This window comes from Pediculus humanus, genomic scaffold (genome assembly GCF_000006295.1).
Source record: "Pediculus humanus corporis 1103172107613 genomic scaffold, whole genome shotgun sequence".
NCBI lineage: Eukaryota > Metazoa > Arthropoda > Insecta > Psocodea > Pediculidae > Pediculus > Pediculus humanus.
The window spans coordinates 434,420-461,128 of record NW_002987227.1 but is presented as its reverse complement, the minus strand read 5'-3'; the positions used below and the strand labels follow the sequence as shown (position 1 = coordinate 461,128).

Sequence of the window (26,709 nt, the reverse complement as noted above, 5' to 3'; positions counted from 1 at the left end):
ATAAAACAAGTAATACATTAAAAATATCAAATTGAGTAGTTTTTGTAAAAAAAGATTGTATTTCTTACCTCATATATAACTTCCTTTTAAAAAAAAAAAAATAGCAAATTCATAAATTAAAATTGTAGTGCCAATATAGTTTATTTTATGATTATTTATAAATAAACAATAGAATTTATTAATTAACACTTAATTAAAAAATTTTTTTTAATATTTCTGAATTTATTTAGTAATTAAAAAAAAACACAGTTAACATTTATATTAGGGAGCAAAAAAAAAAAAAGTTTTCTGAAATATATAATTAAATTATGCTGGAAGAAGGCCTTTTTCCTTTTGATATTTATAATGCAACTCTTTGCAATCAATTTCTGATATGTTTACCCATCCTGTTTCTTTAATATGATAAACTGAAAGAAACACAATAACAATATAATAAGTATATATGTGCTTACATAATAAATTTACTGCATATCAAGTATTTTGAAAAAATTACCTCTAATTATTCCACCAGAGTATGCATCCCTATAAGTAGCATGATAAATGGATCTTTGAGCTAAGTCATAGGCTTCTTTATCTTCTAAATCCCATTTATAGCCTGTATCTAATACACCAAAAGCATAAATTGATCCACTTCCTACAGAAAACACATTGCCACTTGTTCTTGTTCCGTCATCACTCACATAATACAAGGAAGCTCCCTAAAAATTATTTCAATTAAAACTACGAACTTGAAAAACTTTTTTTTTTGTTATCAATAAATAAAATAAAAACTTACTCTTTTATCCCAGCCAGCTATCATCATACCCATGCTTAAACCCATTCCTTTGTAGTTGTACACCATGTTAGTCATTAATTTGCTAGCTGCTGCTACAGATATTCTTTCATGATTTCTCAATTCAAACATTCTGCACTGCTTAGCTAAAACCCTATCCCAATAGACACAATCTGCAGCTCCACCGGCCAGTGTCCCCAACAGGTAATTGTTAATTTCAACAATTTTTTTCATGGTTTGTGATCCTATATAAAAATTCAAAAAAATTAAAAAGTAATAACTAATTTTTAATGGTTTAGATAGTATAGAAAATTAAACTTACCTATGCATTGACCTCCAGTTGCTCTCGAATCAACAGCAAGAATAACTCCATTTTTAAATCTAAACCCCAATGTTGTGGTTCCATGATCAATATCAATTTTCAATCCTTTTTGTCTAAGTTCGTGAAGTTTTTGATTTGGCTGTAAAAAAAAAAAAAAAAAAAAAAAATTATTATTAGTGATTTGAATTTTAAAAACAATATAATTTCAAATATAATTCTATACAATGAAAAATTTTAATAATGACACAGCATAAAAAACTTAGTTTTATATAATGTGTCATGTATAAAATGTAATTTTCAAATACCTACATTTTCATACGGCGGAACAGATAAACACATTTGATTGTAGAAATTTCCGCATCCTTTTCTTTGAATTTCATTCTCTTCAATATCACCAAATTTATAATTAGGCAATCCGGCTAAACTGTCTAACGCCATTTTAAATTAAACACAACTTGTAAATCTAGTATATCCTTTATGTTGTATATACACTTGTTTAAAAAAATCGTGGCAGTAGTGAAATGTAATATTTTTCAACAGTATTTATTTTTTCTTTTTAAATTTTGAATTCAAATTATATTTTAAAAAAAAATTAGTTTAATTCATGTCTTGTTTTTATTTCACAGAATTATTATTTATTTAGTGTATATCGGCATAATGCTTAATTTTTAAATATTTCGTCAAAAAGAATGTTTGATTTATTTTTCCTGAGGTTGATACCTATTTAATGTATGTTTATATAAAAATTATGTTTTATTGGAATAATATATGTTTTTTTTTAAAAACACAATCAATACCTTTAAATTTCAAATCTTAAAAAGGCATATTGTACGAACTTCAGTTTACGTATGAAAAATCTTTTTTTTTTTTTTTTTATTGTCAAAAAAAGCAAAATTAAGTTTTTACTTGATAAAAATTTAAAAAAATTTTTAAATCAAACCAAGGAGCTATACAACAAACTTATTTAAAATTTTAAAAATATATTATATATTTTATTTTAGTTTATTTTATTACAATTTAAAATTATCAAACTGTTATGATCTTAATGATAAAAACTGATGAAAAACATCAAGAATATGAGGGTCTAAATCAGAAGTGAATAATAATGTCTCAAGTGTTGAACTGTACTTCTGAACTTGTTCATGATGCTAAAAATTTTAAAATATTTTTTTTTATTAAGTAAAATAAATTCAAATAAAAATCAATTATCCTGGTCTTCTTACCATCATAAAAACTTGTTGAAGTCTTCCTATTGTCCATCTGTACCAATGTGTGTCAAAATCTTTACCATCTGTATCACAACGAACTAAGTGCTCAGACAAATTCAAATAATCTCTTTTAAAAAAAAAATAATAATAAAATTTTTATTTAATTTAAAATAACATAAAACTCATGAGTAAGTAATGACTAACTTACCTGAAATATAATAAGAAATAAATTTTTTTGATCTGCTTGAGCCGCTTCTAATTTTTCTTCCATTCTATCCACCATTTCTTCTGTAGGTTTTTCCTTTTCGTCATTATTTTTATTTTCATTATCACTATCTGAATCGCTTTCTCCTCTTCCGAGTCGTTCACGAGCATCACTCAATTCTCTGGATACTCTAGTCACATGTTTATTCATTTTTTTTATTGTCAAATGAAGTATTTCCCATAAGTACATTCTAAAATTACAAAATTATTAATCAGGTCTTTTCTAATTCCAATAAAAATCAAATAAAAAACTAATAGTAAAAAAAAAAAATAACCTTGTAAATTCTTTACTCATTTCTTTAGAAAATATCCAATTGGCAACAGCAGAACATTCAATTATTTGAGTTTTTAACATTTTTTCAACCAAAACGCAAATCATTTGAGGATGTTGATGCCAAACTTCGTATAAATTTCTCAGAATACAAATTTGAGCTTCTTCCGATTCTCCTAAAATCTATAATTAATATTATTTATTAATTTTTGTATTAGTATATAATTTTGAAAAATAAAATATTAAAATGATTTTAAACATTATAAACAACTTATTATGTCTTTGTTAATTTTTTTTTTAATTTTTCTTTTTCAGGTATTTAAATTACCTTGAAAACATGGTGAAATTTACTGATGGCTGCAAAAGAATGGGAAAAACTTTTGGATCCTAAGAAGAATAAAGTTTGAACGAAAACTTCTATTTTAAGAGGATTAAATCTCGTGTCACCGCTTTCATCTTCTGTATCAGGATTTGGCAATTCCTTTAATAATCCAATAATTTCTTCAGGAGCGCATTTGGCTCTGATTTTAGCTATTATTTGATTCGCAACATTAGAACCTGGAAGGTGTCCTAATTAAAAAAAAAAAAAAAAAATTAATAGTTAATAAAAAATTGAAATAAGAATTTATACAAGTTTTTTTTTTAATCGTTTCACTCTTGGAAAATACTCGATAATGAAAAATTATTTATATTTAATATAATAAAAAATTCAAAAAGAAATTATATTTTATATATATATATATATCCATTATATTAAGGAATATGTTAATAGTGAGAAAATATCTCATGTCCCAAAAAATTTTTACAATTATATAATTTTCCGGTTGAAAGACCTAGGAAAAAAAAAAAAAAAAAACTAAAATAACTCCTAACAAACAATTAATATTATCATTGTTAATATGAAATTATCTAAAATTATCTTTTTTTTTTTCTTTTTTTAAATATAAAAGTTTAAATGTATTGTTCAAATTTTATTAAATATTATTTCATAGAATTAATATTATTTTTTTATTGTGAATGCAGATTTGAATAAGTTAAATAAAAACTTGTGAGAAAGTATTTATACAATTATGTAAAAAGTTAAAAAATTAGGCATTCTTACAAAAAAAAAAAAAAAGAATAATAATTCAGTTAAAATATTATTGAACTATAGTGAGCAAGACTCTTACGGTTTAGAAAAAAATTCATAAGTAAAATTAAGTTAAAATTTTATAATTATAAAATGAAGATTTTTCGTAAAAAAACAATTATTTTAATTTTATTTGTAAGTAAAATAATTTTTTTTTTTTCAAATTTCTTATCGATTTCAATTAGAATATCTTCACTTAATACTTTAATTAAAAATATTATAAATATATATATGAATTACTTCAAGCAGTAAAGACGTTATGCCCAGCTTAATAACTAATAATACAGTTTTTTTTAATTTCTTGTAATTCATGATTTATTATTATATTTTAGATTGTTACCAAAACACAAAGCATCGAAGAAGAAAGCAAAAAATTTTCAACAGATATTTCAATTGGGACTTTTAGCAAACCGAAAATTGAAAAAGTTGAATATTATACGCAACAACCGTTAAAGGCTCTCGGTAGCGTAGAAAGACAGGAAAAAGTAAACTTTATTTTACATTTGTTGCCTCCAAGGAGAAAGGCTCGAGATTATTGGTCTCAACATTTACAAAGTTTAAATTTATTATTTCTCAACGAACATGGTTCAATGAAACAAGAATCCCTTACACATGAATATACATCATTACCACGTTTTAATACGGAATCGAGGCCGCCGACACAAGAAATATATTTTCCTTTAAAAAAACCCATCAGAGCATCCGTTATTAAATTAGAAACAACTAAAGGAAAAATAAACGAAGACAATTACATTAGTTATCGTCATATTCCAAATCGTTTTTCCTACGCAGAAACCATTTTAAATTATGCTTTGCTGGAAAAATTTAAAAATTTTTATAAAAGTGACACTAATTTAAATTCTACGCCAAAATCATTTAATACTTATGAAAACTCAGACGTAATGTCTGATAGAAAAGAAACTAAAATAAATATATTTGATGAATCGTCAAAGTTTAAGAAAAATGAAGGTTCGCATGAATTTAAATATTGGAAAGATTCAAACATTGATGCGACAGAAAAGAAGATATCAAACAATTCGGAAAATTTATACAGAAAAGAAAAAATATTTTTTATAAGTCGTGATACAGATGGTGAAAATAAATCTGATTTTGATACTAGTATTGAATGGAGTAATAAAAAAACCATAAATTTTAAAGAAATAAAAAAGCAACCGAATACAAATGATACAAGTTTAAAATATAATTTAAAGGAATCACAGGAAAATGGCGTATTGACGTACCCTTATATTATTTCCAGTAACGAGAAAAATAATTCGAATATAAACAATAATATTATGTTTGATTTAAACAGCAATAAGTCCGAAAGTGTAAAATTTAATGAAACAATCACAAATAAAACTCAAACGGTGGCCGACGAAACAGGAGAAGATAAAAATTACTGTAGTCTTTTACTTTCTGCATTGATGGAAACAGCTAAAATCAAAAACTGCGAATCACAACAATCTGAATTTGCATCACAAAAAAATACTGAAATTTATAAAAAAATTCCTGACGATGCGGAAAACATAGAAACATCCCAGTACAAATTAAACAACTCATCGACTTTGAAAAATTTTAAAGTGGAAAACTCTGAAAAAATACTTAATAAAGAATCCGATTTAAATTTTACGACTCCGGTAGTTAGAAAAAAAATAACGAAAAAAAAAATTTCCAAAAACTCTCAATCAAATAGACGAAAACTTAAAAAGAAAACTAAAATATCAAAATTTGTTAACCAACAAATGACAACTGAAAATAACATTCAAAATCAATGATATCTTCGATATTTTTAAATTAATACATATTTCAGGTATTTGAACATGTGGGGATATTCAATAAATTATTTAGTAATGTAAAAAAAAACAAAAAAAAAAAATACAAAAAAACTTGACAAATATTAATTTCACCACCAATTATTTGTATTTTTTTTTGTTTTTTTTTTTAAAATTTTAAAATAAAATCTTACCTGCTTCGTCTAAAGTGTATTTGTAACAAATTTCAGGTTTTGGCGGTAATAAATTTTCAAATGGCTCTGCAACCATATCCTTGATTCTTTGATAATAAGAAAGTCTTAAGGCTTTGTGTAGAGTTTCTTGAACAAATTTAGGTTTAGGATGATCGGATTCCAGCGTAAGACATTCAGACCAATCTTCCCAACTCCATCGAAATTGAAAATTACTTAAATGATATGAAAACCAAGAAACCAACCTGTAAATTGAAAAAAAAACATTTTTAATAATGAGAAAAAAAAAAAAAATTAAATATATGTTTTTTTTTAATACTTACCTATCGAAACAGGAAGTGTTCATCATGTCAATTCTCATAAATAAAATTTCAGTCGCCTGTGCCAAAACCTGGGGCATTGTACTAGGCTGCAATTTACACAATTCTATCAAAATTGAACCATAACATATTTCAAGGTATCTAGGATTCGGCATGTGAAAAATTTCACCAAATATAACTTCGACGATACAATAATCCAGTGGGATTTTTGATTTGTATGGAAAATTCAACAGATGTGCAGCACTGAAAAAATATTTTACAAAAATTTTATTAGACATGAGATTTATAATTCTAAAACTTTACAAGTCTCACTAAAATGAATATGAATTATAATAAATTTATATGTATAAAAAAGTTTATACAAAAATAAACAATATTCTAAGATACCATAAATTATTTTAGACTTTCTTTCGATCATCTGTAAAAATAAATTTAATAATAAAAAATTTTAATTTTATTTAAGATCATATTTTTCAAATATATTGAATTTAAAGTTTAAGTTTTTTATAGCAGACACTATAGTATCTTTACCTTTTTGAAATTGGTGGTGTTTAATGATTTAAAGAATTATCTACTTTTAGAATATGTATGAAAATGTTTTGAATGGCAAAATGTAATTATAAAACATAATAAAAATTTTAAAGACAAATTAAATAACAGTTAAAATTACCATTCTTTTCTTTCTAGATGGAACATTTCAATAATTTGATGAAGATGTTCTTCAATTAAAAACCTTTCTATAGAGTGAGATCCTGGTAATATAGGGCCCTGAAAAAAAAATTATGATTTTTAAATATTTTGTAGCTATTAAAATTAAATGCATGTCAAGTATAATTAAACACTTACTTCAGGACAATCAGTATAATCAAACATTCTAAATATCACTGATGGCATTGGATATATGTAACTTTCATGATGTGGGGGCGGCAATATGTTAGGCAGATTATGTTGAAGTGCCTCACTCAAAGCACTATCAAATGCCAAGTAAGGTCTTGGAATGTGTTTTTCTTGCCAATTATCTTGCCTTAACTTGCATATTTGAGCCCATAAACAATCCAAATACTGAAAATCATATTTAATAACATTTTAATTTTTATTCATTTTGTTTATAACAAAAAACTTAAATTTTTAATTGAAAGACTTAGAAAATTAAACAAGTAAATTTCCATTTTATAAAAATTACAAATAGAGAAGAAATAATATAATGCTATAAGAGTAAAAAAAACAAAAAAAATGGTTACCTCTTCTTGTGGATGAGGGTTATCAATACTCCACACCCTCAGAGCCCTCACATGTTTTTTTGCCTTTTTCCTAAAAATACCTGTATGGTAAGAAGTAAGTTATCAAGAGCTTGTTCTTTTTTTTCATACAATTCTCTTCCAATCCATGGTAATGTACATAAAACTGCATATATGTACCAGTCTTTTCGAACCTAAAATTATTATTAAATTATAAGGTAATAAATATTATACAGACATTTTAATAATGAAAAATTAAGTTCTTATATGTATAAATTTTTAAAATACCTGAGGAACTCCCTCTTCCATAGAAGCTTCTACCATATTTGACAATAACTGAATTAATGATCCAGCTGCGATGACATGGCAGTTAACTAAATCGGCTAAAAATCTTAAAGAATATCTTGCTGAGTCCCATCTACAACCTTTCAATGATTCTTTGAAATTTCTAACCAGATATTCTACAAACTGAAAAATAAAAAAAAAAATTAGGAAAACTATAAAGTTCAAAAAAATTTGAAAATATAACAAAATTTTACTTAATAAGAAAAGTTGAGCTTACTTCACCGCCAAAGTTGTAGTTTTTAACATTTAACAAACCCACCAATGTGGTATAAATGGTACATTTTTCTGGCATTTTAATAGCACAATCTGTTAATATTCGAAGTATTTTATTTCTGAAACTTGCCAAATCTGCTTCTAAAACACTAGCTAATCCTTCTAAATTACTCTCTAGAGAAGAAGTACTCTGAAAAATAAAAAATGCAAATTAAATGTAACATTGGTATAAGTAAAACTTTACATTGAATGAAACTTAAATTTACAAAAAGTGTAATATATATATATTATATTATTATATGTATATATAAAGTATAAAAAATTAAAAACAAAAAAAACTTTGAATTACGAAAAAATGATTGATTTTCGAAAAATTGAAATAAAATTAATATTTTAATAAAATAGTTTTAATTAATGAATAGTAGAAACGAAATAAGTTTTTAGAAATATAAATATAAAATACATACTTTTTCTCCCACACGAAGGATTAGAGACTCTAGCCGATCTTCAATTTCTTGGTTTTCTGACAATCGTCGTCGTTTTCGGTAGGCTCTGTCTAAAAAATAAAAGATGGAAAAAGAAAATTATTAATTTATTAAATTTAATAATCTCCATATTAAATTTTAATTAATATTTTATAAAACAAGTATTTAATATTAAACACAAAAACCAAAATAACTTTATATATTTTTATTTTACGTAAAAAATAAGAAGTAAAAGAATAGTTAATTATAATAAAACTATTATTTACTTACCATAGTTCTCATCTTCTTCATGAGGTCTTCTTCTAGACATTTGGAAGATAGTAAAAAATAAAAAATAAAAACTTTAAGTAAAGTAACGCCTGAGAAGGAATAATTAAACCGAAGCTCCATATATCATAGAGTATTATTAATTTTTATCTAATTCCCCGAAAAAAAGGAAATTTAGATAAAAATTAGTATACACTAAGTGAGAATCTTTTTAAATCGGCTGTTATATAAGTTTTATGAGTTGTAATGTCAGTTATGTAAACTTATAAATATAATTTTAAAAAATTAAAACTGATGAAAATTTCTTTTTAAAAAGAAACATACGGACGGCATTTTTTTAAAATATATTCTAAATTATTAACTTACACAATTATGTTTATCAGTACTCATAAACTTAAATAAATAAAATTTAAAATAACAGAAAAAAAAATATAAATTTTTTTTTTGCAAGATGCTAATGGAAAAAAGCAAAAGTAAATGTATTTATTTAAGTTTTAAAATTCGATATTTTTTGATTAACTGCAGTATAATGATTAACATATTTTTTTTTAAATGGGTCAATTAAAACTTTGCATTCTTATGATAGATAAACAAGGACAAATGTTAATTATGAAACTGAAGGTTTCAAGAAAGAGAACTTTTTTAAATAATAATAATAATGTTACGAAAAAAATGTAAAAGTTAATATGAAATTATATATTTAAGAAATAAAATATTTATTAATGAAAAAATTCTACATTAAAAATAATAGCTTTTTATGATCAATCATTTTAAATACAATTTAACACAAAAGAAAATTAAATAATCTGAAATATAAATTTAAAATGATCATACATAGATATAAAATCTATGAAATCTTAAACCAAAATTTATGGAATAAACAGCTATAGTATTTCTTGCCAGACTTAAAAATTTTCAGTCATAAAATAATAGATTTGCAATTCCATTTGTATTGTTTGTATTCATAATTCAGATTCATCAATGTCTAAAAACCAAAAAAAGTATAAAAAAAAAAAAAGATATGAAAAAAACCTGAATTCAATCAATATATAAAAATAATTTTTTTGCAAAACTCCTATTTTCGATTTGCAATGTCAATAGTGTAGTTTATATCAATTTTCTTATGATCTGGCAAAACGTACAACTAATTTTTTTGCCGTTTGTGAGTGACACCAATTTTTTTTTTTTTTTTTTTTTTTTTTTAACCTTCTCTGGGACTCCTTCTTCTCTCAAGAGGTTAATCAAATATGCTATCACGCATTTTGTTAAAACTTGAAACCGCACTTGGACAATTTCAAACAGACAACTTTTCAACCATGGCTCTTGATCGATAGAATCCATTTTGTATGAAATGTTTCAATGTACTCTAAGTTAATACCTAAGATTTAAAAACAAATTTACAATATTGAATGTAATACAACAAAGCATTATGTCAAAAAAGGCCAAAATAATTTAAAAATTACCAAAATTTTTCGCAACGCCAACAGGACTGTATTCTTTACCAAAATCGTCTTTTTTATTATCATTTACAAACAAAATATCTTTTTGACCAATGAGAAGAGTAACAAGCAAATTAGAATGACAATTTTGGAATTCACTTTGCTTGCTAAAGTAATGACAACATTCAACAATTTGAAAAAAATTCCTAAATGAATAAAAGAATCAATTTATTTAACTTGAAAAAAAAAAAAGTTTTACTGCAGTAAATTATTTTTAAATATTAATCTTACCATGCTTCTTTATCTTTTTTCTTTGGATATTTAATAAGTGGCAATGACATTCTTTCTTGTGATTTTTGAGCTCTTAAAGACCGATTTCCGTGTTGAAATTGAGACTCCAACCACCTGATTGTTTCACGTGCCCTCCCACTATCTCGTTTACATTCATCCAAATGAGACAAAACTGTAATCAATATTAATATAAATTAAATGATAAAACATTTTATTTTTGAAATGCTTAATTTTTTGTATACCAATGTATTTTAATGTAAAAATAAAAAATAAAAAAATTTTTGTTAAAGAGCTTACCCACTGTTGGAATGATAACAATAAACTGTCTAGAACCAACAAGTTGTTTGACCAAAACAATATGCTCAATGAGAGCCTCCGAGTCCACCACTAAATATGGTGAAAAATTTCCAGCTTTCCTTCGAACTCTGCTTTCTAAATCTCTTACCTCTGCTTTAAGCCAAAGTTGACCCATGTTTTTCATTAATTGGCCTTTTTTAGAAGTATTGCAGTTTTGTCGTTTACTTAACTATAATTTCAAACAAAACATTGTTTAAAACAATTTTACAAATTGATTGAGAATTTGAATATGCTTTCAAAAACTTACTATTTCAAGTGATGTATTTTCTATCTTCCCGTTTTGACCAACAACGTAAAACGTTTTGCTACGTTTATTAAAGTGTATACCAGTTTCTTCAATTTTTGTCAGATAATGACCAAATTCCGTGATTTTAGATAAACGCAAAATATTTTCTTCCACGCTACTAATGCGATTTAGTTTATATAATTTCCAATTAAGTTTTTCATGTACTCCTTTAAACATATTCAAACCCCTTGTAACAATGTCTTCACTTAAAGGGATAGTATCTTCTGTTTGAGTGATCAGTTTGCTCCATTCTATGAACAACAAAAAAAAAAAAAAACAATAATTAATAATAATAATTTTTTAATACAAGAATTAAAGAAACTAAAACTAATAAAAATAATTAAAATAAAAAAAAAATTATATATATATATATTAAATTTTACCTTTTGAAAATAAATCTTCTTCAAATGCAATCAAGTTCAAAAACGTAGCCAATTTTCCAAGTAAAGTTTTCGAACTCTTACTAAAAGCTTTAATTTTTTCAGCATCGCTGTGAAACCAATCACAATAAATTTTTATAGACTTTAAAATTTCTTGTCGAGATAAAAATTGTAAAAATTTATTTGTATCAATTTGTTTTAAGTTTAAATTATTTGACGAATCATCAGTGTTATTCGACGTATTTCCTGAAAAATTTATTAATTAAAACATTTTTTGTAAGTAAATCATTTAAAAATTATTTTTTCCAAAAAAAAAAAATATTTAACTTATTATTTAATAGGTTGGAGTTACTATTAGATTAAATAAAATAAATATATATTACCAGTTTCATTTTTATTATCAATTGCAGAAGGGAGCGAATGGCCATTTGGTGTATTACTTTCCACAGTTTTATAATCAAAAGTAAAATCCCCTCTGTTATTTTCATTTATCTTGTTGTCATTGTGAACATCATTTATTATTGTAAATAAACTTTTGGTTCTGTCTTTTTCATTAGACATTTTTATACTGTTGAGATCGTTGATTCCATTCTTTGAAATTTCTTTTACACTTGATTGGTTTTTATTTGTTATTAACAAAGAATTCATTTCTGATTTTTGTTTATCATTTTCTTTCACAATTTCTTTACCGACTCCATTAATATTTCCTTCTTTTTCATTTATTTTGTTTTTTTTTTCTTTTATTTTTTGATCAATAATTAATAAAGTTTCATCCAAATCCTCACTTTCGGAAGAAATCATTTCGTCAGAGTCTGAACCTCCAGAAAAATATTCATCATCAGTGCTACTATCATTTAGAGTAATATCACTGTCACTATAATTTGATTCACATGAACTAACGGGACGCACCCGTTTTCTTCTTTTAAGTTGGTTTTTTCTTTTTAAAATAGTTTTTTCTGTAGAGGTATCAGGCGGTTTAGAAAACTCGACAACAATACTACTGTTTTTTCCAACTTCCGAGTCATATTTTATTTGTCTTAAATTTAAAATTTTAGGGATATTCATATTCACGTTCTCGTGTAATAGATTTTCAAACTTTTCATTCTTTAATTTTTTTACACAGTTATCATTTTGATTTATTTGCAATTGAGATTCGCAAGATGAAGTTTTTTTTGAATCTTTTAAAGTAACTTCAGAACCAAATCGTAAGAAAAAATTTTGAAAACGTTCAATTATATGCTGTAATAATTGAGAAAGCATAGCTAAACACATGGCTATAATTGCAGAGGTTTGAGTTGAATCTGAAATTAAAAAAAAAATTTTTTTTATTATTTAATTAATAAAAATAAGATTGTAACAATAAAAAAAAAATACATACCTTTTTTTTGCAATTTATCTGCACAAATTAGAACAAGAATTGTCATTTTTAATATTATATCAGAATTAATATATTCTGGATGCTCTGTGGTTCGATCTTTAAAAGGAGTTAAATTGACCAATTCTAATTCATTATGATCAAATGTTGAAAAACTAACGCTTTCTTCTCTTAAACAATATTGAAGTTCTTGCAACATTTCATGACATGCATTGTGTAAACCACTGTCAATTGTTTTGTCAAAATACCATATATCAAAAAGAAATATAAATTTCATGATAAGTTTCTGTAATGCTGGGGCTGGATTTGGAAGAAATGGCTCTAATTGCATGAGCTCCAAGTTTTTTTCTATAGCTTTCTTTAAATTCCCTTCAGCTCCATGAAATGGCTCAAGACATGTCATGCTGTGCATAAAAATTTTAGTTTAAAACAATATATATAATATTTAATCAAAATAATATAGTCAAATATCAATTTTCCTTTTGTAGTAAAAAATTATGCTAACAAAAAAATATGAAAGCTTGTAAAATTTATTTAGAGTATTTTTAATGAAAGTTAATTTTACTTGCAACATTTTTCAAAAATTATACTTTTTTTTTTTTACAGTTTTTTATACCTACCATCTAGTATAATTATACACTGCATCTAAATTGTAATTTTTGCAACTTGCAAGAGTTCCAAGTTGGTTAAAAGGCCTGCCGCTATTTGGATTCATGAAAGCAGCTTGTAAATAATATCTCTCTGCTGTACCACTGTCCCATAGTGGATATAAATCAAGTAAGTATCTGTTTAAATCTCCCAAATAAATCAAACATCTATAGCAAGATTCCTCAGCCCACTTTACAAGATTTTCATCAGTCATTTTATTTACAGTAGTAGTTTTTCCTATATAAAAAAAAAAAAAAATATAATAACTGTTACAATAAGTTAAAAATAACGAATGAAAAGTTATTAATACCTTTTTGTAATCCTAAGGCACTCATATCTAAAGAAAAATCAATAACTCCTTGAAAACTAAGCTTGTAGTCTGTTTGTAATTTAAATAAAATATGCTGATAATGTCCTATTCCAGACATTAATAAGCCTTGTACATATTCAATGTCATCAGATGTCCAAGAATCATTCTACAAAATATAAATAAAATCATAATTAATAACACTATATAAATTTTTTTAAAAACTTACAGTAAGAAGTACTTTTTTACTTTTCTCAAACGTTTAGCAGTGGAGAATAAGTCATGATATCCTTTTCTCCATAATAATTCCTCTCCTTTTTTCCCATAACCCAAAGGATCTGCTAAAATTAGCTTGTAACAAAGATCATGAAGTTTTATTCTTAGTGTTACTGTGCAAGGCAGAAAAAGATTAAAAACGGTCTTGGATCTTCCTCTAACATCATCTAGTTGTTGCACAACTTCGGTAAGAGACCTGAAAAAGTAATAATAATGTTAATAAATTAATAATAAAATTATACTTATTCAAATTACCAGAAGTTATTAGAGACCATAAAAGTAAACATACACTATGACATATTTTTAATTCTAAATATAGATTGTTATTATAATTTAAAATAATTTTAACTTGTTTTATTATTCTTGAATAAGAAATTGAACCAACATGTGGTAAAAACCAAGGTTTCTAATTTTAAGAGCGATAATAATTTCTTTTAAAATTATCTAATTAATATAATTTCATTCGACAAAATAAGTAACAAGAAAAATTAAAAATACTAAAGAGTATTTAGTTTATAAAATAAGAACAAATCCCACCAAAATTTTATTTTAGGAATTAAAATTTTTCATCATTTACCAAGGTCATAATAATTTATGAGTATATTATTACTATACCTGTAAATTCGCCTTACAAGCTCATTTTTTTCGTTACCAACATCCGAAATCGGGATATATGATTTCTTCATTTTTTCAACTCATTTTTCCGTAATTTACCGTAAAATTTTAGTCATTTACCATAATAATTAGGTAAATAAGAATTTTTTTCCTGATAAACTTCGCACTTCATTTTTTGGTCAAGTGCATTCAGAAACTTCAATTTAATACCACGTTGAATAAATTCTAAAGTATATTTTCTTCTAAACCAAAGCGGTGGTTTCTTATCGTAGTAAACATTTCCACGCCACAAATTGTAAAAAAATCAAGTTAGCATGGGCAGTAAAAATTTCATAAATGAAATTAAGAGTATTTAAAATTTAAAAAATTGCTGAGATTTAATAACTATTAAATTAATAAAGTAATTGAACTGTTATGCTTGACTGAAAGAATATTAATCAAATCTGTAGCAAATAATTTTTCGGTTGTCAATTTAAGACAAAAATTATACTTTCATCTGAACACTTGATTAAAAATCAAAGCCATTCATATTAATTGTTTTTTTTTGTTAAATTTACATTTTTATGTAATTTTTAATTTCAAATGCAGTCAGAATATTTCCGTTAATTGACAAGTTTTACCAACATTATCGTTAAATAACTACTCATGTGATTTCAACATGTTTAATATTTATCAAGTATTTATTGCGTTAAGAACTCACTAGTCTACTCTATCAACATCAAAAATATAGTTTTTGTTTCTAACACACCATTACCTTTTTGATCTAATTCAAACATACTATTCCAGAAAAAATTAAATTGCATTTTAACTTTGTTTAAAAAATAATGACATTACTAATTTCCTATAACTGTGATGTCTTTTTTTCACTACCACAGCTAACTACATGATTTACTTAAGGGCTATACAATTTATTTTAACGATACTAATGTTTAACCTTAGTAAAATAAAACAATTCATCAGGAAAGAAAATTTAAAATAAGGAATTCGTGTTGGTAATTAAAAATTAAGAATTAATTTCAGTTGGTATTTGATCAAAAATTATGAAAAAAAAAAAAAGCTAAGATACTAAAAAAGGGTTTTAAGATAATAAAATATGGTTATTAATTTAACTTGGATTTTTTAAAGGAATCATTTAATTTAATAACCAAATAATAAAGAAATACAAAGTTGTTTCTGTTATTCCCTCATCATTTTTTCTTTCTGTCTTGCTAATTTCTTTTTAGAAATTTTCTTTTTAGTAGGTTCTTCATGAGTCGGTTTAGCAATTACTTCTTCCTTTTCAGTTAAAAATACTTCAATATGACATGGTGAACTCATATAAGCTAAAACAAAAAAAAAAGATTTTATATAAAAACTCAAATCAAAGGTTTTAATTTTAAAGCACACCTTATTTAACTCACTTAAAAACAACTTGAACTTTTTTAAAAAATATTAAATTAAATAAAAAAAAAATCTTACGATTAATCCTTCCGTGAGCTCTATACGTCCTACGACGTAAACATGGGGCACGATTTACTTGAATATGATCAATTACCAAACGATCAATGTCCAACCCACTGTAATCAGCGTTAGATTCAGCATTTTTAAGTAATTGAAGTAAAAATTCGGCTGATTTCTTAGGCCACCTTCCTTGGGTAGTTTTCCATTGCTTAGCTTGAGCACATCTTCCAACCCCACCATTAAACCTTCTAAAGGGTACACATTCTTTGTGTTCAATTACATTTTTAAGGTATTTAACAGCTCTCCTTAAAGTCATTTTTTTTATGGCTTGAGCTGTTTCTCTCGTGTTCTAAACCAATAGAAAAATGTTAAGATAAGATAAAAAACGTCTTTATAAAGTTTGTAAAAAAAAAAAAAAAAAACAAAGATGCAATAATGAGTTTATATTATACTAACCTTAAAATGAACACGGAGATTTGAACCTCTAGCTTTACAAGATTTGGTCGCATTATCAGGTTCCCTAGCATAGCGCCCCATTAGGAACCCTAAAATAAAAAGTATTTCGTTAAATAATAATAAAAATTACATTTAATAGGAATTTATAAATAATTTTTCAAAAACATTATTATACATCACAAGAAAGGATTTCTGAGATTAAAATTCACATACTTTAGAACTGTACAAGTCCAAAATAATAATTACTAAAATGGCCTCCGATCGTGTAAGCAGAATAATATGTGACACTATATTTTTAAGAAAAAAAAAAAATTTTTTTTTTACTCTAAGCTTAAAACGGAAAAAAGTTTGGGTCTTATCAGGTTTTTGAGAATTATTAATTCATAAAATTATTTAACTCGAAACAGTAGCTTCCATCAGATTTGATTTCAGTAAATTTATTCATTAAATGAGTTTTAAAATTTTAAGTTTTTTATTTGTTCAATTTTTTTTTAATTATTTGTGCTAATTAAATAATTTTAGCTAATCAACTGTTCATGTTTTAAAACTTGTTAAGTGATCAATCGTATTTTTAAGTTTTATGTTCATAAACAATTCTTTTTTGAAAATCTATTATACTTTTTTTTATTTATTTTTGTAAAATAAAATGGTGTTTGAGGCTTTGGTAGTGGAGTTATTAAATAAAATTTTAAAACAGTATATTCAAAATTTGGATACTTCTCAGCTTAAAATAGGTATATGGGGAGGTAAGTGACAGGATTTTGTTAAAATAATTTTTGCAAATTCATGATTTTTTTAAAATTTGACAAGTTTTTACATTTTTAAATATAGGTAATAAATACAATTTGTAATTTATACTTGAAATTATAATGTGGTTTAAATATTTGTAGGTGATGTAGTTTTGAATAATTTAAAAATCAAAACCACACTTTTTGATGACTTAGGCTTACCTATAAAAGTGAAATGGGGAATATTAGGAAAATTTTCTATGAAAATTCCTTGGAAAAATGTGTATTCATCTAATGTTGTGGTGGAGATTGAAGAATTGTTAATGATAATAGTTCCATTTAATGAATATAAATATGACCCTGTTAAAGAAGAAAAATGGGCAAATGATAGAAAACAGGCAAAACTCAGAGCTGTTGAAGAAGCTAGAAAACGTGAATTAGAAAATGGTAATGAATCACTTTAAAAACTTTGCATTATTTTTACAAGAGACTTTAACGATTATTATTAGGTGAATTATTATAAGTTGAAGTTAAGGAACTTGAATACATTTATTATTCCTGCAATATGTTTATCATATAGGATTTAAGCTTAATTTTTAAAACCTGTGTCTTACAGGGGAAAAAATTTTTTTTTTAAAATTTCTTTAGGGCTCTTGGTTCACAGTAAATTTATTTTTTTCTTTTGCAGATTCAGTTAATCAAAATGATGGATTTATGGAAAAATTGTTAACACAAATTGTTAAAAATTTACAAATTATAATTCGAAATATTCATATAAGATATGAAGACCAAACTACTAATCCAAGTTTTCCTTTTAGTATTGGTTTGACAATGTCAGATTTGTCAGTTACAACTTGTATTGATCCGAGTGAAACTGAAGCTTTATTAGAAAATTACAACATTATTTATAAGGCACAGTTTAAATTTTAATTATTTCAACATTTTTATATAGTTTTCATTTTCTGATTTGTCTTTATATTAAAAATTTAGTTTTTCTAAATTTTGTTTGTTTAAAACTAATAATAATTTTGAAGGAAATCAACTTTCGATTATTACATTCACTTGTTTCCAATGTTTCAGTTTAATTAAATTATTGTTACTTTTAAATTTACTATAAAAATTCTTTACACAGGAATTAAATTTATAATGTCTTCTCATAGGAAAATTTTTATTACAGAAAATTCACTTAGATGGATTTGCTATATATTGGAATACAAACTCTGATATGTTTTCTGATTATGGTGATATTGATTTAATCAATGCTCTACTTGACAGTATCCCAAAAAATAATTACAAACCAGAAGGATATTTTTATGGTAAATATTTGCATTTTCTTATTCAAAATTATAATTTCAATTAAAAAACCATAAAATGTACATTAATTATTTATTAGACTTATTTAAATAATATAATATCTAAATTGATATATTTCTAAACTACACATTGTATTGTAAAAGTTTAAATTGAAAAGTGCATAAAAAAATTATGAAAATATTTTTAGTTTTTGGACCATTGTCCGCATCCGCCTCTTTACAGTTAAATCCAAGGCCAGAAATAGATGGATCTGATTTTCAAATTCCAAAACTTTTGGCAAAGATACACTTAAAAGAAATTGATTTAGGTAAATACTATGATTATTTTTTGTAATTTTTTAATTTTATCTCAATAATAATATATTTTAAAGCATTAAACCACAGGCAGTTTAACGATGCATTGATTTATGCGCAAAATTATCAGAGACTCTCTGCTGGTGCAAAATATAGAAAGTACAGGCCGGTAGGGATTACTGTCATAGGGCATGCTAAAGAATGGTAAATTATTTGCATATAAATTATTTGCCAAAAAATTATAAATTTTTGGCTTTATTATATTTTATATTAGGTGGATGTTTGCCTACAATGGTGTTGCGGAAGATATAAGACGCCGAAAGCGCGAATGGTCATGGGTTTACATTCAGAAACATAGAATGATGTGCCGAAAATATTCTAGTTTGTATGAATTGAAGCTGAATTCTAAAAAAATTTCATTATCTATTGCCGAAGAATTACAAAATTTGGAAAGAGAATTGAACCTTTTTAATATACTTTTATTAAGAGAACAGGCTTATGTACAAATAGCAAGAAGTAATATAGAAAAAAGTAGTAGTAAAACCTCAGAAAACAGTGGTTGGTTTTCTGGTTGGTTTGGATATAATTCAAATATAAAATCTAATGTTCATGAAAATGACCTAGGTGATATATATATATATATATTTAAAATACTTGCTAATTAAGCCTTAACGAGTTATAAAATTACATTTATATTATTTTTATAGTTAAAAAATTTGAAAGTGTCATGACATCAAATGAAAAAGCAAAATTGTACAAAGCTATTGGATATAATGAAAGTGATCCTCTTCCTAATTACCCAGCAGAGTATGTTGAAATTGAATTTTTATTTCAACTTGATGAAATCAAGGCGACCGTTTCGGAACAACAATTTCCTTCTTGTTTTCAACTAATGTCCTTTTCTTTAAAAACTATAAATATGAGATTTGAGCGGAGACCATCTGCGTACGGAATGAAGTAAGTTTTTAATGTATGGGTTTGACATCAACTAACCTTTAAAAAAAATTACTCTTGGAGCGAATAATTGTACGAATTATTATAAATTATAAATTTATATCAAAATTCAGATTTGAAATGTCCATTGGAAAATTAGAAGCTTTAGGAATACAGAATGAAAATGATAAAACATTTCCGAGATTGATTAAGTCAAATTGTGAGGAATCGGAAAATTTGGTTGACATTCTATACGAGTCCAAACCCCTTAATGGTGATTGTGACCAAAGAATACACGTGAATGCACTTCCTTTAAAAATAGTGTACCACGCTGACACTATAAATTCTGTTCGAGATGTTTTTTTTAATTTAATCGGAGACGAATTACAAAAGTAAAGTTGAATTTTTGCAATTTGAAAAAAAAAAAAATGTTTTTTAAGAACAAAGAATTTTCTAATACAAAATAATTTAGTGTTGTTACAGTGCCAACTTTGCCGGCTTTTCGAAGAATAACTGCAATGGGTCTTCAATATGCTATAGAAAAAAGAACCATTTTTGAAGTAAAAATTAATATAATGTCTTCTTACTTAATAATCCCTTATGGAGGTTATTATACCAAGTTAGTTTTTTTTTTTTTTTTTTTTTGTAGAAAATACTTCTGTAATAGCTTAGCTTTAATATTAGGTAATATTCATATTCAAATTATTTTTAATTTTTAGAAATAAAGAAATGTTGGTGATTATGTTTGGAAAATTAAATATTGAAACGGAAAAAACGGAAAAGCAAAGTGTTAGTGTTCAAAAATTATACCTTAAAGGAAATACAGAGCAAGAAATATTTTCCACCGTTTTGTCCGCAAGTTACACTAATTTTAAATGCAAATTAGTTGGTGTTCAGGTAGTTTTTCTATTTCATTTTTTTATACACAATTTAACACAGTTTAAATAGATATTCAAAATAGGAAGATAGAAAAAAGAAACTTTTGTTAAAAATTTTTTTAAACGTATCACTTTTCAAAAAAAATGATATTGTAAAACTTTCCCCCTTTACTTTCAGATTCTTCTTCAATTAGCTGGTGAAGATTGGATGGAAGCATCTAACATTAGCGAAAAATCTCCAATGCGTTTTTTAGAAACTTCTGATTTGGTTTTTATAATTAAAAAGTCACTGGTTACCGACGATCCTACCATACCGAAAATAATATGCGAAGGTCAATTACCATCTTTAATTTTTAACTTTTCTGAAGATCGTTTTGTAGCTTTTGCCGAATTAATATTTTCCATTCCCATGAAAAAAAAAGAGGATGAAATTCCCTTAAAGGTAAAAAAAAAAAAAAATTGCTTTTTTCAACATTGAGGCAAATATATATACATAAATTATTTTAATTTTCATTATATTAAATTTAGATATCAACAGCTGTAAGCGCATGGTCTCTGCATTCTTTTACTGCCCAATTTGAAAATAAATTTGCGAATATCGCTGAAAGGCTTCCGATTTCAAATTCAATTTATGAGCAAGGAATTGATTTTTTTCTAAATTTTGAAATGAAAGGTGAATGACATTTATAATATAATTTAATATAATTATGACTAACCTAACCCTAATGGTTTTTTTGTCACCCTTTATGCTCTAAAAAATTGTTTGTTTTGTTTATGTTCATGTGTGTTTTTACTTATCAAAATTTAAATGTGAAATAGGAAAACTTAAAAATTTTTGCAATATCGAGGATTTTAAAATTTTTGTTTAATTTCAGCATAAAAAAAAAAAAAAAATCAAATCAAGCTTTTTGATATCAAGTCAAAATAAAAATTTTCCAAATAAAAGACAAATAACGTCTGCTTGAAAACTTATTTTACGATTTTTTTCGATCGTATTTTGTACTTTTGAAATAATTAGCAACCTTAAATTGGATGGAATCGAATTTAATTTTTTTTTGAAAATTTCAGAACTATTGATTATTGTCTACAAAAACAAACAAACGTTAGCATCGAAATATAAAACAAGCCCAAAATCGAAAGAAGCTGAAGATAAATTTTTACAATTACGTGTAGTGAAATTGGAAACGGAATTAACGTGTAAAACATTTGAAATAATTAGCAACCTTAAATTGGGCGGAATAGAATTTCATCAGTATTGTAGAAATCAAGTAGTTCCCTTTGTTACTACTAAAGTTTTACAAAATGATTCTTATTTTTTCGAATCGGAGCACACTAATGTAAGTTACAGTTGAAAAAATTTTTTAACATATAATATTACATTATTTCTTAAAAATTTTACTTGTTTTTTTTTTTTCTAAATTTTTGTAGGTAAGCACAATGGCTCCAAATTTCCGAACCGAAAGAGAATCCATTGTGAATCGTATAGAATTACATATATCTCCCATAAATGTTGTTTTTCACAAAGAAGCACTTTTAGATCAATTATGGTTTTTTAATCATATTAAAAATCGTTTGAATGCAGTTCAAGAAAATTGTGGTCATTTCAAAATGGCGGATTCTGGTAAACCTAAAGAAACAAATACTTATTTACCATCTGAAAATTTCTCCGAAGGAAAAACATTGAACAAAGGTTTTTTATTACTTTTATTGAGTTTATAAAAATTAATTTTTTGTTGTTGTTGTTGTTGTACGTAATGTAATAAGCGTTTTTTTTTTTTTTTTTTTTAGGGAAAAAATTTAGAAAAAAACTTCCAAAAAAAGAAATAATCGATTTTTTTTTGATTGCGAAACTGGAAGAAATAAATTTATTGGTTGAATCTAAGAATCAGAGATTAGCCAAATTTTCTATTAGAGAAGGAAGTTTTGACGTAACGACTCAAAAATCGTACACAAACGTTGATTTTAAACTCTGCGAAATAATTCTTAAAGATTTAAATCCCGAAACAATACACACAAAAGTAAATTAACGTTCTTGTGCATAACTCTTCGTTTTTTAACTTGAACATTTTAATTTTTTTGTAAATTTTCTATAGATTGTAGAGTCATTAGAGAAACAGACATTTTTTACACGCATCACTATTTTTAATAGTGAATATTATGGTCAAAATGATTGTGTCGACATGTCATTGGAAGCTGAGTTTGGTGGTCTTCGATGTATTTTCTTACACGTATTCTTTTTAAGAATTCAGGCAAGTATTGTTATTGTTTATTTCACTCTGGTACTTTTTATTTAAATAAACTCTTTATATAGATTTTAACAATTGTTAATTTCGTAAAATTTAAGTGCGCTTTTTTTTTTTTTTTTTAGAATTTTTTATTAAATTTTCAAAAACAGTTTGAAAGACTAAAGGAAGGTGCTGCTGTTGCTGCACAACGAGCAAAAGAAAATGTAATGAAAGCATATCAAAATTCTTTAAAAATTTTTTTTGATGTTAAAATAACAGTAAGTTGTAATAAGTATTTAATTTTTAATTAAGTTTAAATGTTACTATCAATATTCACGATGGTATTCAAATTTCATTCAAATTTTGATAGATAATGATAAATTTGAAAAAAAAAAATTTTTTTAAATACTCTCGATTATTTATAATTATCAGGCACCTTTTATCGTGATACCCATTACATCGCAAAGCGTTGAAGCCTTGGTAATCGATTTAGGGGTTTTAACCCTTAAAAATCAAATTGCGGAACTTAATTATCCTCAGGAAGAAGATGTAAGCAAGAGACCCATTATTGACAACATGCGTTTTCAATTACAAAATTTAAAATTTTCTCGGTAATAATTTTTTATACTCAATTTATCTGAGTTTTTAATCGTATTTTTTTAATGCATTTTTTAAATGCATTTTAATTTTCAGTTGCATTCTTGATGTAGATTCACTCAAAGTGTTTAATGAAAAAATTTTCCTCACGCCCGTTTCATTTGAATTATCAATAAAAAGAAATTTGTCTACTTCGTGGTTTAAAGTTGTACCCGAATTCGAAATTTTAGCTCGTTTAGCTTCCATTAAGGTTTCATTATCTCACGATGATTTATGTAATATTGTCGACACATTGACAAATAACATGAACGAAGGATCGATTAAAAATTTAAGAGAAAACGTCAAAGTCAAAAGGTCTTTAATTTCGGAAGGTTTACCAAAAGAACGTGGAGTAGCTTGGGAAGAAGAAGAAGAAGTAAGCGAAATTATAACAGTAACCGAAGAAAGCACTAATTTTTATACTGTTGTCAAATTTGTATTTTTCATGGATAGTTTCATTTTTGACGCTTTGACCAGTGATTGTGATAAGGTTAGTATATATAAAATATTCTTGCATAAAAAAGCAATGAAACTATAAAATTAATAATTATAATAATAATAATAATAATAATTTTATTAATTAGTTGCAGTATGCTTATGTAGTTTAATTTATATAAATATTGTAAGTTTTAAAAGTAAAAAAAATTTTTTTTAGACTAGTTGTCCGGAAAGTGGTAAAAACATTGGGCTCGCAAGATTTGTTTTGGAAACTATTTCACTAAAAGGAAAAATGTTTTCAAATGGATCTGTCGATACCTCTTTGTTGTTAGTTAGCTGCGTATTGGACGACACGAGACCCGGTAACAAATAATTTATTAATTTTTAAATAAAAAAAATTTTTTTTTTAACGGCAAGTTTAAAAAAATATAACTAAAAACTCGTTTAAAAGAAATAAAAATGTTTGCAAATGCAATCATAAAAATAATCTTTTGAAAAAATATTATTATTTAAGGCAATAAGGATAGATTAACAAGACTTATGGAAAGTTCGGAATCTAATATGGACATCCGTGCAAATAAAAGTATGGTAGAAATATCTTACAAAAGTAAAGGAAATGATTCTTTTGGTATGTTATTCAATTTTTTTTGTAATATTTACATGTGAATTATTTACGATATAAAATTTAAATGTAATTAGAAGTAAACAAAAAAAAAAAAAATTAGGTTTATTCGATTTTATTAAAAATAATTTGATTTGTTTTGTTGCAAGTTTTTTTTACTTTAAAACAAATACTCAATTAACAATTTAATTTTTAGAATTTTTTTTTTTCCAACAATTTTTCAATAAGTTCAAGGACGTTTTTTTTTTATTAGGATATGATAATTTTTCATTTCAGTTGATATGAGAGTATTTAAATTTACATTGATATTGTCTATGGATTTTTTGCATAAACTCAAAGAATTTTTCACAATTAATACTTCTGATAAAGTGAATGATAATGAAGGATACGAGCCTTCGAGTACAATAAAAAATATTGAAAATAAAGCGAGGCTTTTGATGGAGGAAGGACACGAACGACCTCCTACTTTTACAATAAATCTTAAAGTCGAAAAACCTGATATTATAATTGTTGAAAATATGGATTCGATTGACACGGAAGCATTAATATTTCATGTAACTTATTCAAACCGATATGAAATTATATGACTGAAAATTTTTTAGTTTTTTTTTTTGTTAGTTGTTTTAAAAAACATAAATTCTTTTTTTTCAGACTGAAATAGTTTTAAAATATAGATTTGCAGGAATCAGACAAATAATTGCGGGTACTTTAGGTGATATAGAGTTATATTCTTGTTGTTTCAACCCTAAAAAAAGACGCAACACCTTGTCTCAGGTACGTACATGTATTGAATAAATATAATTTAATAAATTTAGTAATTTATTTTATTTCTCCCCCCCTCCCCCCGCTTAATTATAGACTGATTTTAAAAGTACCTAATTGTTCAATTTGAATTTTTATTTAGGTTATACGACCGTTTACAGTAAGTGTGGCAGGTTCGACTCCACTCGGCCAAGGCCTTCATATTGATATATTTTTAACTGAGATTTTAATAAGCGTGAATCCAGCCACAGTTGAACTTATGTTAAAATGTTATGAAGTTTTATTTTTGGATTCTTCTTTAATTAAAAATAAATTGGAAGAAAAAGATTTTTCAGATTTATGGGAACCGGATTCTTTTGACGTTGATGATTTTTGGTTTCTCAAAATTGGTAAATAACCTATGATAAAATATCAAATTTATTGGCAATTTATACACTCATCATAAAAAAAAAAAATTATTATTATTATTATTAAAATAAGAAGCAGAAAAAAAAATTATATTATAAAAGTATTTTACTTTCAAATTTTATTAAAATTTAAATACTTAAAAATTTTTTTTTTTGTTCAGAGCAAGGAGAAGATGCTTTGTATTCTTTTTCAAAGGTTTCACCGACATTTTTTCAAGATAAAAAAGAACTTGATGAAATCTGTTTGTTGGCCATTCCTTCGATTATTATTTTAGTCGAGGGAATAGCAGCCAAACAGTTTTCCCCTATGCTGCTTTTAAAGATGGGATTTCAATTAGAATGCAATAATTGGAGTTCAAAGGTAAAAAAAATAAAAAATTGTTTTTACTTAAAAAAAAAAAAAAAAAAAAACATACACGTGATCTCATTATACCTTTAATAATAATTTTTCTTTTTTTTTTTTTTTTTTTGCAGCTTTCCATCAACAGTACGCTGTCTTTAGAATTTCAGTATTACAATAAAGTTTTAACAGCTTGGGAACCATTGATCGAACCTGTTGAAATATTAGAAAATAAAGAAAAAAAAAAAAAACATTCTTACGTACCTTGGGAAATTAATTTTTCAGTTAGTATTGATTAATTTAAACGTAAAAGTGTTTTATTTTTAGTTTTTTATTTATTTTAAATTATTTAATAAATTTTCAGGTGGCATTGGGTGAAGATGCTTATCTTGAAGCTGTGGAACCTCCAAAAATGACCATGTCATTATCATGCCTTGAAATATTACCCATAACATTAACCAAAACC

General features: G+C 25.2%; 5 protein-coding genes across 5 annotated transcripts in view; 1 reads left to right on the top strand and 4 right to left on the bottom strand.

Moving 5' to 3' along the window:
• Window positions 1-306: 306 nt before the first annotated feature.
• Phum_PHUM245170 (proteasome subunit beta type 5 precursor, putative) lies at window positions 307-1,532 on the bottom strand (the record flags this gene model as incomplete). The annotated part of the gene is made up of 5 exons (XM_002426225.1): window positions 307-407; window positions 494-698; window positions 776-1,017; window positions 1,095-1,233; window positions 1,404-1,532. 5 exons carry the CDS (start codon window positions 1,530-1,532, stop codon window positions 307-309), a joined length of 816 nt encoding a protein of 271 aa, XP_002426270.1.
• Window positions 1,533-2,128: 596 nt separating this feature from the next.
• Window positions 2,129-8,840, bottom strand: Phum_PHUM245160 (Nuclear cap-binding protein subunit, putative; the record flags this gene model as incomplete). The annotated part of the gene is made up of 14 exons (XM_002426224.1): window positions 2,129-2,242; window positions 2,318-2,427; window positions 2,507-2,757; window positions 2,842-3,020; window positions 3,166-3,407; window positions 5,933-6,174; window positions 6,253-6,492; window positions 6,920-7,017; window positions 7,096-7,311; window positions 7,571-7,681; window positions 7,776-7,955; window positions 8,050-8,235; window positions 8,513-8,601; window positions 8,801-8,840. The coding sequence occupies 14 exons, from the start codon at window positions 8,838-8,840 to the stop codon at window positions 2,129-2,131; spliced, it is 2,298 nt and encodes a 765-aa protein (XP_002426269.1).
• A 1,409-nt stretch (window positions 8,841-10,249) lies between these two features.
• Phum_PHUM245150 (protein SMG5, putative) lies at window positions 10,250-14,842 on the bottom strand (the record flags this gene model as incomplete). The annotated part of the gene is made up of 13 exons (XM_002426223.1): window positions 10,250-10,442; window positions 10,528-10,699; window positions 10,825-11,053; window positions 11,132-11,421; window positions 11,554-11,796; window positions 11,991-12,242; window positions 12,336-12,851; window positions 12,929-13,010; window positions 13,047-13,329; window positions 13,546-13,810; window positions 13,884-14,049; window positions 14,130-14,352; window positions 14,772-14,842. The coding sequence occupies 13 exons, from the start codon at window positions 14,840-14,842 to the stop codon at window positions 10,250-10,252; spliced, it is 2,985 nt and encodes a 994-aa protein (XP_002426268.1).
• Window positions 14,843-15,911: 1,069 nt separating this feature from the next.
• Phum_PHUM245140 (60S ribosomal protein L17, putative) lies at window positions 15,912-16,898 on the bottom strand. The gene is made up of 4 exons (XM_002426222.1): window positions 16,843-16,898; window positions 16,668-16,756; window positions 16,230-16,560; window positions 15,912-16,093 (listed from the first exon to the last, which is right to left on the bottom strand). The coding sequence occupies exons 2-4, from the start codon at window positions 16,746-16,748 to the stop codon at window positions 15,948-15,950; spliced, it is 558 nt and encodes a 185-aa protein (XP_002426267.1). The 5' UTR covers window positions 16,749-16,756; window positions 16,843-16,898; the 3' UTR covers window positions 15,912-15,947.
• A 415-nt stretch (window positions 16,899-17,313) lies between these two features.
• Phum_PHUM245030 (vacuolar protein sorting 13A, putative) overlaps window positions 17,314-26,709 on the top strand; it is a gene marked incomplete at both ends in the record, with an annotated part of 15,055 nt that continues 5,659 nt past the window's right edge. Inside the window, 29 exons of the mRNA XM_002426221.1 lie at window positions 17,314-17,413; window positions 17,558-17,842; window positions 18,084-18,263; window positions 18,556-18,711; window positions 18,897-19,016; window positions 19,080-19,206; window positions 19,277-19,626; window positions 19,710-19,959; window positions 20,070-20,327; window positions 20,408-20,554; window positions 20,655-20,832; window positions 20,992-21,255; window positions 21,342-21,486; window positions 21,882-22,150; window positions 22,242-22,503; window positions 22,602-22,831; window positions 22,907-23,062; window positions 23,182-23,316; window positions 23,471-23,649; window positions 23,732-24,164; window positions 24,259-24,273; window positions 24,330-24,474; window positions 24,627-24,740; window positions 25,011-25,288; window positions 25,386-25,508; window positions 25,639-25,885; window positions 26,065-26,264; window positions 26,378-26,527; window positions 26,608-26,663. Coding sequence (XP_002426266.1) covers window positions 17,314-17,413; window positions 17,558-17,842; window positions 18,084-18,263; window positions 18,556-18,711; window positions 18,897-19,016; window positions 19,080-19,206; window positions 19,277-19,626; window positions 19,710-19,959; window positions 20,070-20,327; window positions 20,408-20,554; window positions 20,655-20,832; window positions 20,992-21,255; window positions 21,342-21,486; window positions 21,882-22,150; window positions 22,242-22,503; window positions 22,602-22,831; window positions 22,907-23,062; window positions 23,182-23,316; window positions 23,471-23,649; window positions 23,732-24,164; window positions 24,259-24,273; window positions 24,330-24,474; window positions 24,627-24,740; window positions 25,011-25,288; window positions 25,386-25,508; window positions 25,639-25,885; window positions 26,065-26,264; window positions 26,378-26,527; window positions 26,608-26,663 — 5,552 coding nt within the window. The remainder of the gene's footprint in view (window positions 17,414-17,557; window positions 17,843-18,083; window positions 18,264-18,555; window positions 18,712-18,896; window positions 19,017-19,079; window positions 19,207-19,276; window positions 19,627-19,709; window positions 19,960-20,069; window positions 20,328-20,407; window positions 20,555-20,654; window positions 20,833-20,991; window positions 21,256-21,341; window positions 21,487-21,881; window positions 22,151-22,241; window positions 22,504-22,601; window positions 22,832-22,906; window positions 23,063-23,181; window positions 23,317-23,470; window positions 23,650-23,731; window positions 24,165-24,258; window positions 24,274-24,329; window positions 24,475-24,626; window positions 24,741-25,010; window positions 25,289-25,385; window positions 25,509-25,638; window positions 25,886-26,064; window positions 26,265-26,377; window positions 26,528-26,607; window positions 26,664-26,709) is intronic.

Coding starts and splice junctions, on each gene's coding strand:
- Phum_PHUM245140 (XM_002426222.1), bottom strand. CDS start 16,748: ATGGGGCGCTATGCTAGGGAACCTGATAATGCGACCAAATCTTGTAAA. Junction 16,561..16,667: donor ATCTCCGTGTTCATTTTAAG/GTTAGTATAATA, acceptor CTATTGGTTTAG/AACACGAGAGAAACAGCTCA. Junction 16,094..16,229: donor AGCTCACGGAAGGATTAATC/GTAAGATTTTTT, acceptor TTTTTGTTTTAG/CTTATATGAGTTCACCATGT.